At 38.3% G+C, this 14,166-nt stretch overlaps 1 protein-coding gene across 6 annotated transcripts in view; it reads right to left on the bottom strand.

The window, feature by feature from the left end:
- MAP9 (microtubule associated protein 9) overlaps positions 1-9,937 on the bottom strand; it is a 71,728-nt gene extending 61,791 nt beyond the window's left edge. For all 6 annotated transcript variants that reach the window (XM_081545905.1, XM_081545903.1, XM_081545907.1 and 3 more), the window contains exons 1-4: positions 9,857-9,937; positions 8,911-9,056; positions 8,109-8,193; positions 6,709-7,026 (exon numbers count right to left, since the gene is read on the bottom strand). In XM_081545905.1, coding sequence (XP_081402031.1) covers positions 6,709-7,026; positions 8,109-8,193; positions 8,911-8,985 — 478 coding nt within the window. In that variant the 5' untranslated portion in view covers positions 8,986-9,056; positions 9,857-9,937. The remainder of the gene's footprint in view (positions 1-6,708; positions 7,027-8,108; positions 8,194-8,910; positions 9,057-9,856) is intronic.
- Between the last annotated feature and the right edge of the window lie 4,229 nt (positions 9,938-14,166).

The raw sequence follows: 14,166 nt of genomic DNA on the forward strand, positions 1-14,166 counted from the left end.
GCTAATGGAGTCAAGGTGCTCCTGCTTTAAAGTTAAAATAAAACCCTGTAAAAATTACTTTCCACAATCACCATCAATGTGACCATGACTTGATAAAGTGAAGGAGTTTGATTATTGTACTTTTTACAGCAGACAATTTAAGTCTGAATTTGGCAATAAGGAGTTCATGATCTGGGCCACAGTCAGCTCCCAGTCTTGTTTTTGCTGACTGTATAGAGCTTCTCCATCTTTGGCTGCAAAGAATATAATCAATCTTATTTCAGTATTGACCATCTGGTGATGTCCATGTGTCGAATCTTCTCTTGTGTTGTTGGAAGAGGGTGTTTTCTATGACCAGTGAGTTCTCTTGGGAAAACTCTGTTAGCCTTTGCCCTACTTCATTTTGTACTCTAAGGCCAGATTTGCCTGTTACTCCAGGTATCTCTTGACTTCCTACTTTTGCACTCTAGGCCGCTATGATGAAAAGGACATCTTTTTTGGGTGTTAGTTCTAGAAGGTCTTATAGGTCTTTCTAGAACCATTCAACTTCAGATTCTTTAGCATTACTGGTTAGGGCATAGGCTTGGATTACTGAGATATTGAATGGTTTACCTTGGAAATGAGCAGAGATCATTCTGTCACTTTTGAGACTGCATCCAAGTAGAGCATTTTGGACTCTTTTGTTGACTATGATGGCTACTCCATTTCTTCTAAGGGATTCTTGCCCACAGTAGTAGATATAATAGTCATCTGAACTAAATTCACCCATTCCAGTCCATTTTAGTTTACTGATTCCTAAAATGTCAATGTTCATTCTTATCATCTCCTGTTTGACCACTTCCAATTTACCTTGATTCATGGACCTGACATTTCAGGTTCCTATGCAATATTGCTCTTTACAGAATCGGACTTTACTTCCATCACCCATCACATCCACAACTGGGTTTTGTTTTTGCTTTGACTCCATCTCTTCATTCTTTCTGGAGTTATTTCTCCACTGATCTCTAGTAGCATAATGGGCACCTACCAACCTGGGGAGTTCATCTTTCAGTGTCCTATCTTTTTGCCTTTTCATACTGTTCATGGAGTTCTCAAGGCAAGAATACTGAAGTGGTTTGCCAATCCCTTCTCCAGTGGACCACGATTTGCCAGAACTCTCTGCCATGACCTGTCTGTCTTGGCTGGCCCTATACAGCATGGCTCATAGTTTCATTGAGCTAGACAAGGCTGTGGTCCATGTGATCACATGGTTAGTTTTCTGTGACTGTGGTTTTCATTCTGTCTGCCCTCTGATGGGGAAGGATAAGAGGCTTATGGAAGCTTCCTGATGGGAGACACTGACTAAGGGGAAAACTGGGTCTTGTGGGGGGTTGGTGATCGACAGGGAAGCCTGGCGTGCTGCAGTCCATGGGGTCACAAAGAATTGGACACGACTGAGTGACTGAACTGAACTGAACAGCAGACAAGTGAGAACAAGGGAAACTTTCAGGTTCTAATATTTTTATAAAGCATTAAATGATATTCAGCAATATCTCATGATATTAAAAATATAAAGTTCTAAAAATGATAAAGAAAAAAGTCTAAAAAATTTAGCAGATACAGTTAAACTTGTTAACCATATTACTTCTTTAATGAATAAATTATTCATTTATATATTCAAATACTAGTTCTGATAGACCGAGTGCCTGATGAACTATGGATGGAGGTTCATGACATTGTACAGGAGACAAGGATGAAGACCATCCCCAAGAAAAACAAATGCAAAAAAGCAAAATGCCTGTCTGAGGAGGGCTTACAAATAGCTGTGAAAAGAAGAGAAGCAAAAAGCAAAGGAGAAAAGAAAATATATAACCATTTGAATGCAGAGTTCCAAAGAACAGCAAGGAGAGATAAGAAAGCCTTCCTCAGTGATCAGTGCAAAGAAATAGAGGAAAACAAGAGAACAGGAAAGACTAGAGATCTCTTCAAGAAAATCAGAGATACCAAGGGAACATTTCATGCAAAGATGGGCTCGATAAATGACAGAAATGGTATGGACCTAATAGAAGCAGAAGATATTAAGAAGAAGTGGCAAGAATACGTAGAAGTGTACAAAAAAGATCTTCATGACCCAGATAATCATGATGGTGTGATCACTCACCTAGAGCCAGACATCCTGGAATGTGAAGTCAAGTGGGCCTTAGGAAGCATCACTACGAATAAAGCTAGTGGAGGTGATGGAAATTCAGTTGAGCTATTTCAAAACTTAAAAGATGATGCTATGAAAAGTGCTGCACTCAATATGCCAGCAAATTTGGAAAACTCAGCAGCGGCCACATGACTGGAAAAGGTCAATTTTCATTCCAATCCCAAAGAAAGGCAATGCCAAAGAATGCTCAAATTACTGCAGAATTTCACTCATCTCACACGCTACTGGTAAAGTAATGCTCAAAATTCTCCAAACCAGGCTTCAGCAATATGTTAACTGTGAACTTCCAGATGTTCAAGCTGGTTTTAGAAAAGGCAGAGGAACTAGAGATCAAATTGCCAACATCCGTTGGATCATCGAAAAAGCAAGAGAGTTCCAGAAAAACATCTCTGCTTTATTGACTATGGCTTTGGCATAGTCAATAAACTGTGTGTGGATCACAATAAACTGTGGAAAATTCTGAAAGAGATGGGAATACCAGACCATCTGACCTGCCTCTTGAGAAACCTGTATGCAGGTCAGGAAGTAACAGTTAGAACTGGACATGGAACAACAGACTGGTTTCAAATAGGGAAAGGAGTCCGTCAAGGCTGTATATTGTCACCCTGCTTATTTAACTTCTATGCAGAGTACATCATGAGAAACACTGGACTAGATGAAGCACAAGATGGAATCAAGATTGCTGGGAGAAATATCAATAACCTCAGATATGCAGATGATACCACCCTATGGCAGAAAGTGAGGAAGAACTAAAGAGCCTCTAGATGAAAGTGAAAGAAGAGAGTGAAAATGTTGGCTTAAAGCTCAACATTCAGAAAACTAAGATCATGGCATCTGGTCCCATTACTTCATGGCAAATAGATGGGGAAACAGTGGAAACAGTGTCAGACTTTATTTTTTGGGGCTCCAAAATCACTGCAGATGGTGATTGCAGCCATGAAATTAAAGACGCTTCCTCCTTGGAAAGAAAGTTATGACCAACCTAGATAGCATATTAAAAAGCAGAGACATTACTTTGTCAACAAAGGTCTGTCTACTCAAGGCTATGATTTTTCCAGTGGTCATGTATGGATGTGAGAGTTGGATGGTGAAGAAAGCTGAGCACCGAAGAATTGATGCTTTTGAACTGTGGTGTTGGAGAAGACTCTTGAGAGTCCCTTGGACTGCAGGGAGATCCAACCAGTCCATCTTAAAGGAGATCAGTCCTGGGTGTTCATTGGAAGGACTGATTTTGAAGCTGAAACTCCAATATTTTGGTCACCTGATGTGAAGAGCTGACTCATTTGAAAAGACCTGATGTTGGGAAAGATTGAAGGTAGGAGGAGAAGGGATGACAGAGGATGAGATGGTTAGATGGCATCACCGACTCGATGGACATGAGTTTGGGTATCTCCAGGAGTTGGTGATGGACATGGATGCCTGGCATGCTTCGGTTCATGGGGTTGCAAAGAGTCAGACACGACTGAGCGACTGAACTGAACTGATATTCAAATACTTAAAGAATTCTAGATGCCAGGCACTAACCAGCAGACTCAACTTTTTCCTTCAACTTGAATAACCTTGGAATAATGATTTCAAATATTTTATACCAAAATCTTACTTCCAGAAGCCTCAAGTTTTCAGAAAGAAAAACAAAGTCTATACATTATCAAGATGTCTTGTTTCATTATCAAATGTAAATGATTACCTATTTCAGTAATTATTTTTATACTGCATATACTGAATTGGAAATGGTTAATGATTGTTAAAAAATTCAGTATTGCACATTCATAATCCAGAGGCCATCTTGTGGTCAAAGTACAGTATTTCTCTATTCATTTTGTCACAGGTTTTAGAAAAGGTATTAAATAAGGGATTATTGCTGATTATGTTCTATAAAGTTCTAATTATATACTTATATCAGACTAATTTTTAGCTTCTAAGGTATGCTCACAGTTTCTTATTATCTAATGAAAAGCTTTTCAGAATCAGGACAAAAAGGATAAACATAATCTATAAAAATAGTTTTTAAACTCAACTAGGACTAGGGAATACTACATACTCTATCTTTCATGAAGATTCACTGTGCATATGTCTTTATTAATGGTTCCAAGAAGTTCTCTCACAAAGAAATTGGTTTAAATTTTCTATAACTCTGTGTTTTCCCCTTAATACAATGAACAAACTGTGGAAAATACTGTGGGAAATGGTGATTTATTGGATTATTCACTATTTGATTATGTTTCCCTTCTCTCCATTTTTTATTTTACTCAGTACGTTGGTAAGATACATTTTAGCAAGTAAATTCTGTTTCATTAGACCTTGTGCTTACCCTTTTGTAGAAGTTTACAGTTTGAGACATATTTCAGTGTGATGAGTGTGTGCTGTCATGTCTGACTCTTTGCAACCCCATGGGACTATAGCCCGCCTGCAAGGCTCCTCTGTCCATGGAAGTTTCCAGGCAAGAATACTGGAATGGGTTGTCATTTCCTCCTCCCGGGGGATCTCTCCGACCCAGGGATCAAACCCACCTCTCCTGCGTCTCCTGCATTGGCAGGTGAATTCTTTACTATTGTGCCACTTGGGTACATTCTTCAAACAATTCTGTAGGAAGGGAGAACAAGTTTCCTCTCCCTCCTCATGGAGGACAGTAAGGCTTACCCTATTGCTAAGGTCAAACATAATTAACATACAGGGGCTCTCTCCCTAGTATCGTTGCTGATTCAAATCTTCTCATTTGAAAGTGGATATGATTGTCAGGGGTGGAAAAAGGAGTAGGTCCCTAATACATATCTGAAATAAAGCTTTGGCTGAAGTTATCAGTGCTATCTAATACATAAAGTATGAAATACTTTCCAGCATTGTATTTAATGATGATATAAAGGAAAGAGGTTTTTGTGCAGGTTAGTATCAACTACTATTGTTTTCCATAAAACAGAAAAAGGCTGGAAGACCCCAAATCGTTCACCTTCTATGCCCTTATTCTTGCATGGTAGCCCCGGGGATCTCACAGCAGTTGGTGCCTGCTTCACTCCATCTCTGCTCCACTATGCTCAGAGCTCAGTAGAATTGTGGAGAAACTACTGTAATGGTTACACCAGGAACTACCACACAGAAAACTGAGTTTTAGTGGATTTTCCTGGGGGACAGAGAAACCAAATGGAGATTCTCTTTTCTTAAGGAAAGTCTGGAGGCTTAAACGAGAATAGTAACAAGGCCTCTCTCCCCCACCCCCTTTGCAAATATACAAATGTCACATAGATATTCTGGCAAATGGCTGCATGGAAATGATTCTTTAAGGACTAGCCCCAATGCTGTGCTCTAACCCTAATGTTTGGAGTGTGAGATGGGTTAGAAAGGATTCCATTGTAGTTACACTGCTAAAATCAAAATTGGAGCTCACAGGTCTAAGCGAGGCTGGATGTGGATGCTTAAAGTTCTTCTGCCTCCTGCATTCAGTCTTGCATCTCTGCTAGTGCCTGATAGGAGGGGAAAGAATTTTCAGTCATCCACATCCAGCCTCGCTTCGGCCTATCAGCTTCAATTTTGGTTTTAGCAGTGTAACTACAATGGAATCTTTTCTAATCAATCTCATGCTCCAGACATTAGGGTTAGAGCAGCACTGGGGCAGTCCTTAAAACAACCATTTCCATGCAGCCATTTGCCAGAATATCTGTTTGACATTTGTATATTTGAAATGGAGGTTGGAGGAGGGGAGGGAGAGGTGTTGTTGCTCTTACTATTTAAGCCTCCAGACTTTCCTGAGAATTACGGCTTTCCTCTATGGTTCTGGATTTCCCAGGTCGCACTAGTGCTAAAGAACCTGCCTGCCAATACAGGAGACGTAATAGACATGGGTTTGATCCCTGGGTTGGGAAGATCTCCTGGAGGAAGGCATGGCAACCCACTCCAGTATTCTTGCCTGGAGAGTGCCGTGGACAGAGAAGCCTGTTGGGCTACGGTCCATAGGGTCACAAAAAGTCAGACACAACTGAAGCGACTTAGTACCCACACACTCACCCAACCTCTACACAGCCAGGTCTCCAATTTATGGGCTTCCTTGGTGGTTCACATAATAAAGAATCTGCCTGTAATGCAGGAGACCTGGCTTCAATCCCTGGGTTAGGAAGATCCCTTGGAGAAGGAACTGGCGACCCACTCCAGTGTTCTTGCCCTGAGAATTCCATGGACAGAGGAGCCTGGCAGGCAACAGTCCATGGGATCACAAAGAGTCAGACAAGACTGAGAGACAAACATTTTCACTTTCACTTTCTATGCTTCTATTATTTTTATTTATATCTGTAAAATTGAAAAGTCTGTCTTTTTTTTTTTAATATTTATTAGCCACTATGTAAAAATATTTTGTAATTATCTTTAAATAAATTTTCAAGAAATGCAATTATAGTAACCTAACAAATTACCTGAAGATGTACTTTTGATCCACTGCAGTATTCTTGCCTGGAAAATCCCATGGACAGAGGAGCCTGGCGGGCTACAGTCCATGGGATTGCAAAGAGTCCAACACAACTTAGCGACTAAACCAAACCAAACCAACGGATTACCTGAAGATGTACTTTTGACTGGAAGAATTCTAGGTTTAGTTTCCATTTTAATTTTCTCTTTTTCAACTTCCTGTTGTTTATTTTGAGATTCAGATAAGGGATTTACAACCACGCCTTCACCATCATCAAGTGCAATGTCATCGTTTTTGATAGAGACTACTGGCTCATGTTTCCTCACATCATTGCTTGATTTCTTGGTTTTCAAAAAAGAAAGTTTTGGAGAATTGTTTTCTTCATCATCTGATATTTGAAAATTATTCATTTTTTTCTTAACTGAATTTTCATCTCCTGAGGTGTCAGAAAAATCACCTAAGGAAACTGAAAAATAGAAGAGAAACAAATTTTCAATAATACATTTTAAAGTTTTGAAGGTTACATCAATCAGAAACATTACCTTCAAGATTAGAAACGAATTTACAACTGTGAATGGATTTGGAACCCTAAGAAAACTGCTAATTTAGGTAGTCTATAAAATAAAATTTTCAGTTTCATTTATTTAAAACATACTTATTGAGTATGAATAGTGTATCAAGTCAAGCACTGTGTTTGCTCTGAGAGAAGTCATTCAAACGTTCTTCAAAATAACAATCAGTCATAGACATTTAGATTTTGGACTGTAAAACATTATTATTATTATTTTTTCAAAAACTTCGTCATATAAAATCAAGAATATTTGTAAATGGAAGAATTAACTAATAATGTTTTTCCATAAAAATTTTGGAACTGCTATTCCATCCATACCAGAGTATTAGATTTCATTATGAGAATAATAATAAAGAATGCTAACTGAACTATACAGTAATGATTTAACTATTGTTCTGGTAACTTTTACAGAGAACACCAAGAATTATTCACTGAATATCAAAGAATAAAACACTGAATTTCAAGTTCAGAATTTTGTATGTTTATCTTGAAATGTGAAATGTTAATATCTTACATAACCAAAGAAACCAAATTAATCATACAGTGCTGACATACTGGGTTTTCAAAACTGATTCCTTTTCACAGCCCAAAAACCTTGATTTGAAAAGCATTATAAAAGTGATTCTGATGTACAAAAAGTTCAGTTCTATGGTCCCTAATTATTACTTCACTGCAGGTCTCATAGGGTTGGCCTTAAAGATGCACTCATCATCTCCAATGTAATTTACCACTGACAAGCAAATCTGCTATCAGTTAATTTTTATTTTTGTATACACATTCAGAAAAAAACAAGGACAATCATACAACTTCTTGAAAATTAAGAGTGACTTTTTATTCATTAAAAGTTGGAGACCTAAAACCAGTGAATTCACTGGTATTATTTTAGAATGGTGACTTTTTTTTTTTTTTCAAGTTTGGGCTATGCATAACTAAGGAAGCAAAAAGAAAAGATTTATTTTCCCCATGTTCTCACATACCTGTCTCATCACTGTCAAAGTCATCTGAGTATTCAGAACTTCTTTGTCTGGCTGAGCGAGCTGTAATTGCTTTTATTAGCTCATCCTGAAATGAGATAATTAAAATCAATCTCTACCCAAATGTGTACTCTCATATGTAGAATTAATTCTTTAAACAAATAATGCTTGATTAATAACTGCTTTAAAACTCAGATTTCATTCATCTAACAAATATTTACTGAAAGCCTACTTTATGCCATGCACCCAAACTCTAAGAGGCAACACAGAACATTACAGATGACCCCTTTTTTCATGGAACTTACAGTTAAATTAAACAAGACAGACAACACCAAGAAAATTAATTGAAGGACTCTATCTGGACCAGGTTCATTATAAACTCATATTCTGTAAGAAACTGGTATTCTTTATGATCTTTTGTTTCAGCATATTGCTATTAACAGATGTAATCAATACCATAAATTGAGAAGCTCAGTTGAAAAGTGTAGCGACTGGACACAGAAAGCTTAAATGTTATTATGTTAAACAAGAAAAAAAAAAAATCAACAATCTTTATATGAAAATGGCAATTAGAAGTTGCTATTTAACTTTCAAAAGCTAATTTAACTTTCTTTAGTTTGGTAGTCTTAAAGCCACACAGAAGAGCTGGTAATACTAGAGCCCAAATACAATGATCTGCAAAATCTCAAAAGAAACGTAAGATTTACTCCTGCTCTTTATAGGACTGCTCTAGGATTACTTTCAAGTCCAATATTCCTAATACAGGAATTACCTTGTACAGTCATTCAAAATAAAAATACTTTACCTGGAAAGTAGTTCTTTTGGTGACTTTTGGACTCTTTGTATATGCCAAAGTTGTGCTAAAAACTTCATCAGACATAGTGTGTTTTAATTCTCTACCTTTATAAAATGGCTAACAAATGATAGGAATAATTCAATCTCTGATGATGGCTGAAACACACAATAAACAAGTCAGACATTTTTGCATGCTTGAGAATTTGTATTATTACATTTAATGCTTCCCTGCCCCCCAGAAAAGCCAAACAAAAACAAGAAAGGCATCATTGAGCTGCATGTCCACTTAAACAGAGTTCTTGAAAATAAATAGCAAATTCTACCAACAAACTGGTTTTCAAAGAGAAAAGAAAATTCAAACTTAAGTTATCCTAAAATAGTTTCACAATTATTTTATTATCCTAAATAAGTTTTACAATTATTGCACTCACTTGAATAATGAGCGCAATGGCTTGTTGCCAATTAAAACAGAAACTTTTCCACCTCTTTCATTCAAAAGTATAATACTGCCTACAAATGAGCCATACTTATTTAAAAGGCTACTTTTATTTTAAAAATAAAAAGTCTACTTTTATTTAAAAGCCATACTTATCTAAAAGAAGGCTACTGTCAGCATAAAGGATCATCTAAGAACATCATTTAAAAATTTTTTTTCTTTCACTATTCCCTCTTACAAAAGTGTTAATACAATTAGATAAAACAAAATGAAGCTTTACAAAATCAGTGTCAGATGGTCCCGTGAAGGTTTCCAGCTGCTCCAGGAGACTGCCGGGCCGCCCCGAGGCCCTCCGTAGCGCGCGGGGACCGCTCCGGCCCTACACGGCGGCGCCCTGTGCCTGACCGCTCGGCCCATCGCGGCCCACCCAGCAGCCGCTACTAGCCAGGCCAGTGCGCAGCCCAGCGCGGCCTCCGGCCCCAGGTCTCCGGGACCCGCAAGTCTCGCCTTCTGCACTCACCTGGCATTCCTGCGGCCGGCAGCCCGCGAACCGAGAGCTCGGCGGCTTGCCCCTCCGCCCGGCCTGCGCCTGGCTGCTGTCAGAGACCCGGCCTCTCAGGGGGCGCCGAGGCGGGACTAAGAACGGAGGCGGGGCGCGGTTGCTAGGATACAAGCTCTCTGGGAGGAAGTGCCTTTTCCCGCCCCAGGCCTCGGGTACCTAACAGCGCCCTACAGCCCTACGAGTCACTGAGGCCACCGCCCAGAGGCAGGAAATGACGTCAGCCCTCTGGGTCTGCGGAAAAGGGTGTATTACCTGTCGCCTGTGCTTCAGTAGTTACCTAGGAGACAGGACCCGTCCAGCAGCCGGAGAGTTGGCGCCTGCGCACTGAGAGTTGGCGCCTGCCAGCGGCGTGAGGGGCCTCATTAGAGCAAAACATATCCGTTGTTTTGCCACAGGTGTTACAGACATGAAGTTCTGTGAATCGGAGTAGTGTACCGACGGACTAATATACTGACAGATGGGACAGAAAGGCAAGATAAAGACGTTTGCAGGCTCAGGAGTCAAACGGCACATTTGAATCCTGGCGCACCCCTCTCTGTCCATGTGATGTCCTGCAAGTTAAGATCTGTATACCCTAGTTTCCTCTTCTGTATTAAAAAAAAGGGGGGAGGATATAATATTAATAATAACCTTAATAGCCATAAAGAAAGCTGAGCGCCAAAGAATCGATGCTTTTGAGCTGTGGTGTTGGAGAAGACTCTTGAGAGTCCCTTGAACTGCAAAGGGATCAAACCAGTCAATCCTAAAGGAAGTCAGTCCTGAACATTCATTGGAAGGATAGATGTTGAAGCTGAAGCTCCGATGCTTTGGCCACCGGTCGCGAAGAACTGACTCATTGGAAAAGACCCTGACGCTGGGAAACATTGAGGGCAGGAGGAGAAGGGGACGACAGAGCATGAGACGGCTGGATGGCATCACCGACTCGATGGACATGAGTTGGAGCAAGCTTCTGGGTGTTGGTGATGGACAGGGAAGCCTGGCGTGCTGCCGTGCATGGGATAGCAAAGAGTCGGTCGCGACTGAGTGACTGGACTGAAGCGAACTGGCTAATAGCGTTGCTGTGAGTATTGAACGAAATTATGCAGATGGAATACTTGGAAGATTGCCGGGGATTGCATTCCATCTGTGTTAGGTAACACTCTGTGTAACTTAGCCACAAAGAGCCTGGACGGAAGTCATTCCTTGTCCACACAGCTGAAAACCCATTCCAAGTGTTTCTTTAATGTAAATGCTTTGTGTAGGTACTCAGTGGATATTCTGTCAAAAATTAAACCAGTCAACAAAATGATCTAAAAAGGCAGAGGACTGTGTGCTGATAAAATAACCAAAAATAACAGCACTTAACTAGCATAGGTAATCCTTAACAAAATAAAAAGAAAAAGACACTTCTTTAAAGACTTTAAAATAACAACGATTTCTACTATTTTTTTTAATTTAGAAGAAGCTTAATCCTAATTGAATTGTCTCAATTTATTATTTATTCATTGACTAGTAAATTAAACTCGTTCCCAGTATTTTTCCCCCTACCTCTGAATTTTTTTTACTTCTTCAACAATTATTTATAAAGAAATCACAGTGGATACAAGTTTAATAAATCAATATGTTGAAAAACTAAGTGTGCATAGCAAGAAATACGAAATTTATGTTTTTTTTAAAAAAACAAGTTCATGCTTTTAACAATCTGTGCAATGCAACTTTTTAAATATAGTGTTCAGTTTATACTCAACTTGTTTGAAAAATTTAGTTTGATCAACATTTGCTTAACTTCAATGTTTTCAAGAAATTATTTTTTAACTTTTTACTTTGTATTGGATTATAGGCGATTACCAATGTTGTGATAGTTTCAGGTGAGCATTTAAGGGACTCAGCTTCTCATATACATGTATGTATTCTCCCCCAAACTCCCCTTCCATCCATGCTGCGACATTACATTGAGCAGCGTTGCATGTGCAATGCAGTAAGTAGGTTGTTGGTTATCCATTTTAAATAGAGAGGTGAGTACATGTCCATCCAAACTCACTAACAATACCTTTCCCTCACGCTTTCCCCCCTACAATCATAAGATTGTTCTCTACGTCTATGAGTGTCTTTCTGTTTTGTACATTCATTTGTATCATTTCTTTTCAGATTCCACATATAAGGGATGTCATATGCTATTTTTCCTTCTCTGTCTGACTTACTTCATTCACTACGGCAATCTCTAGGCCCATGTTGCTGCAAATGGCATTAGTTTATTCTTTTTAATGGTTGATTAATGTTCAATTGTATATGTATACCATATCTTCTTGATCCATTGCTCTGTCAATGGACATCTAGGTTGCTTCCATGCCTTGCGATGGTAAACAGTGCTTCAATAAACATTGGGATGTCTGTATCCTTTCAGATCATGTTTTTCTCTGGATATGTGCCCAGGAGTGGAACTGTGGGGCCTTGCATATGACCATATGGTAACTCTATTTTTAGTTTTTTAAGGAACCTACATACTGTTCTCCATAGTGGCCATCCCAATTCACATTCCCGCTAACAGAGTAGGAGCGTTCCCTTCTCTCCACACCTCCTCCAGCATTTATCATTCGTGCATTTTTTGATGGTAGCCATTCTGGCTGGTATGAGGTGATATTTCATTGTAGTTTTGATTCCTATTTCTCTAATAATTAGCAATGTTGAACATTTTCATTTTCATGTGCCTCTTGACCATCTGAATATCCCTTTGGAGAAATATCTATTTACGTCTTCTGTTCTTTTATTGATCGGGTTGTTTGTTTTGATGCTGTCAAGTATCATGAGCTGTTTGTAAATTTTGGAAACTAATCCCTTGTTGGTCACATCACCTGCAAATATTTTCTCCCAATCAGTGGGTTGTCTTTTCATTTTGTTTATTGTTTTCTTTGCTGTGCAAAAGCTTTTGAGTTTAAGTAGGTCCCATTTGTTTTTGTTTTTATTTCCATTATTCTGGGACATGTATAAAAAAAAATATTGCTGCAATTTATGTCAAAGTGTTCTGTTTTCCTCTAGGAGTTTTATAATGTGCAGTCTCTCACATTTAGATCTTTAATCTTTTTGAGCTTTTTTTTGGTATATGGTATTAAAGAATTATCTAATATAAGATTTCCCAACACCATTTGTTGAACAGACTGTCTTTCCAACATGGTATAATCTTGCCTTCTTTATCGTAGATTAACTGACCATAGGTGCATATGTTTATTTCTGGGGTTTCTATCTTTTTCTATATCTTTACTTTTGTGCCAGTATCATACTGTTTAAATGACTATAGCTCTACAGTCTGAAGTCAGGAAGCCTAATTCCCCCAGCTAGTTTTTCTTTTTTCCCTAAAGTTTGCTTTGGCTAGTCAGGATATTTTGTGTCTCCATATACATTTTGAGATTTTTGTTGTTGTTGTTCTTCTGTGAAAAATACCATTGGTAATTTGATAGGGATTGCATTGAATCTGTAGATTGCCTTGAGTAGTATAGTCATTTTAACAATATTGATTCTTCCAATCCACAAATGTGATATATTTTTTCATCTGTTTGTGTCTTCCTCAATTTCTTTCATCAGCATCTTTTATTTTCCAGAGTACAGGTCTTTTGCCTCCTTAGGTAAGATTAGTCCTAGGTATTTTATTCTTCTTGATGTGACAGTAAATGGAATTTACTTAAATTCTCTTGAATTTCTCTTCCTGATCCTTCACTGTTAATGTATAGAAATGCAGCAGATTTCTGTGTATTAATTTTTTAACCTGCAACTTTACCAAATTCATTGATGAGTTCTAGTAGTTTTCCCATAGCATCTTTAGGATCTTATGTGTATAGTATCATGTCATCTGCAAATAGTGACAGTTTAAATTCTTTTCCAATTTGGATTCCATTTATTTTTTTTCTTCTCTGATTGCTACAGCTAGGACTTCTAAAATTATGCTGAATAAAAGTTGTGACAGTTGACATCTTTGTCTTGTTCCTGATCTTAGAGCAAATGATTTCAGCATTTCACCATTGAATATGATGTTAGCTTTACATTTGTTATATATGGCCTTTATTATATTGAGGTATATTCCTTCTATGCCCACTTTCTGAAGAGTTTTAATCATAAAAGCGTGCTGGATTTTGTTAAAAAGCTTTTTCTGCTTATATTGATATGATCATGAGGTTTTTATTCTTCAATTTCTTGATGTGGTGTATCACATTGTTTGATTTGTGGATATTGAAAAATCCTTGAATCCCTGAGATGAGTCTCACTTGATCATGCTGTATGATCTTTTTAATGTATTG

The sequence above is a fragment of the Giraffa tippelskirchi genome, chromosome 11 (genome assembly GCF_054371585.1).
Source record: "Giraffa tippelskirchi isolate mGirTip1 chromosome 11, T2T-mGirTip1v1.2.pri, whole genome shotgun sequence".
Lineage (NCBI taxonomy): Eukaryota > Metazoa > Chordata > Mammalia > Artiodactyla > Giraffidae > Giraffa > Giraffa tippelskirchi.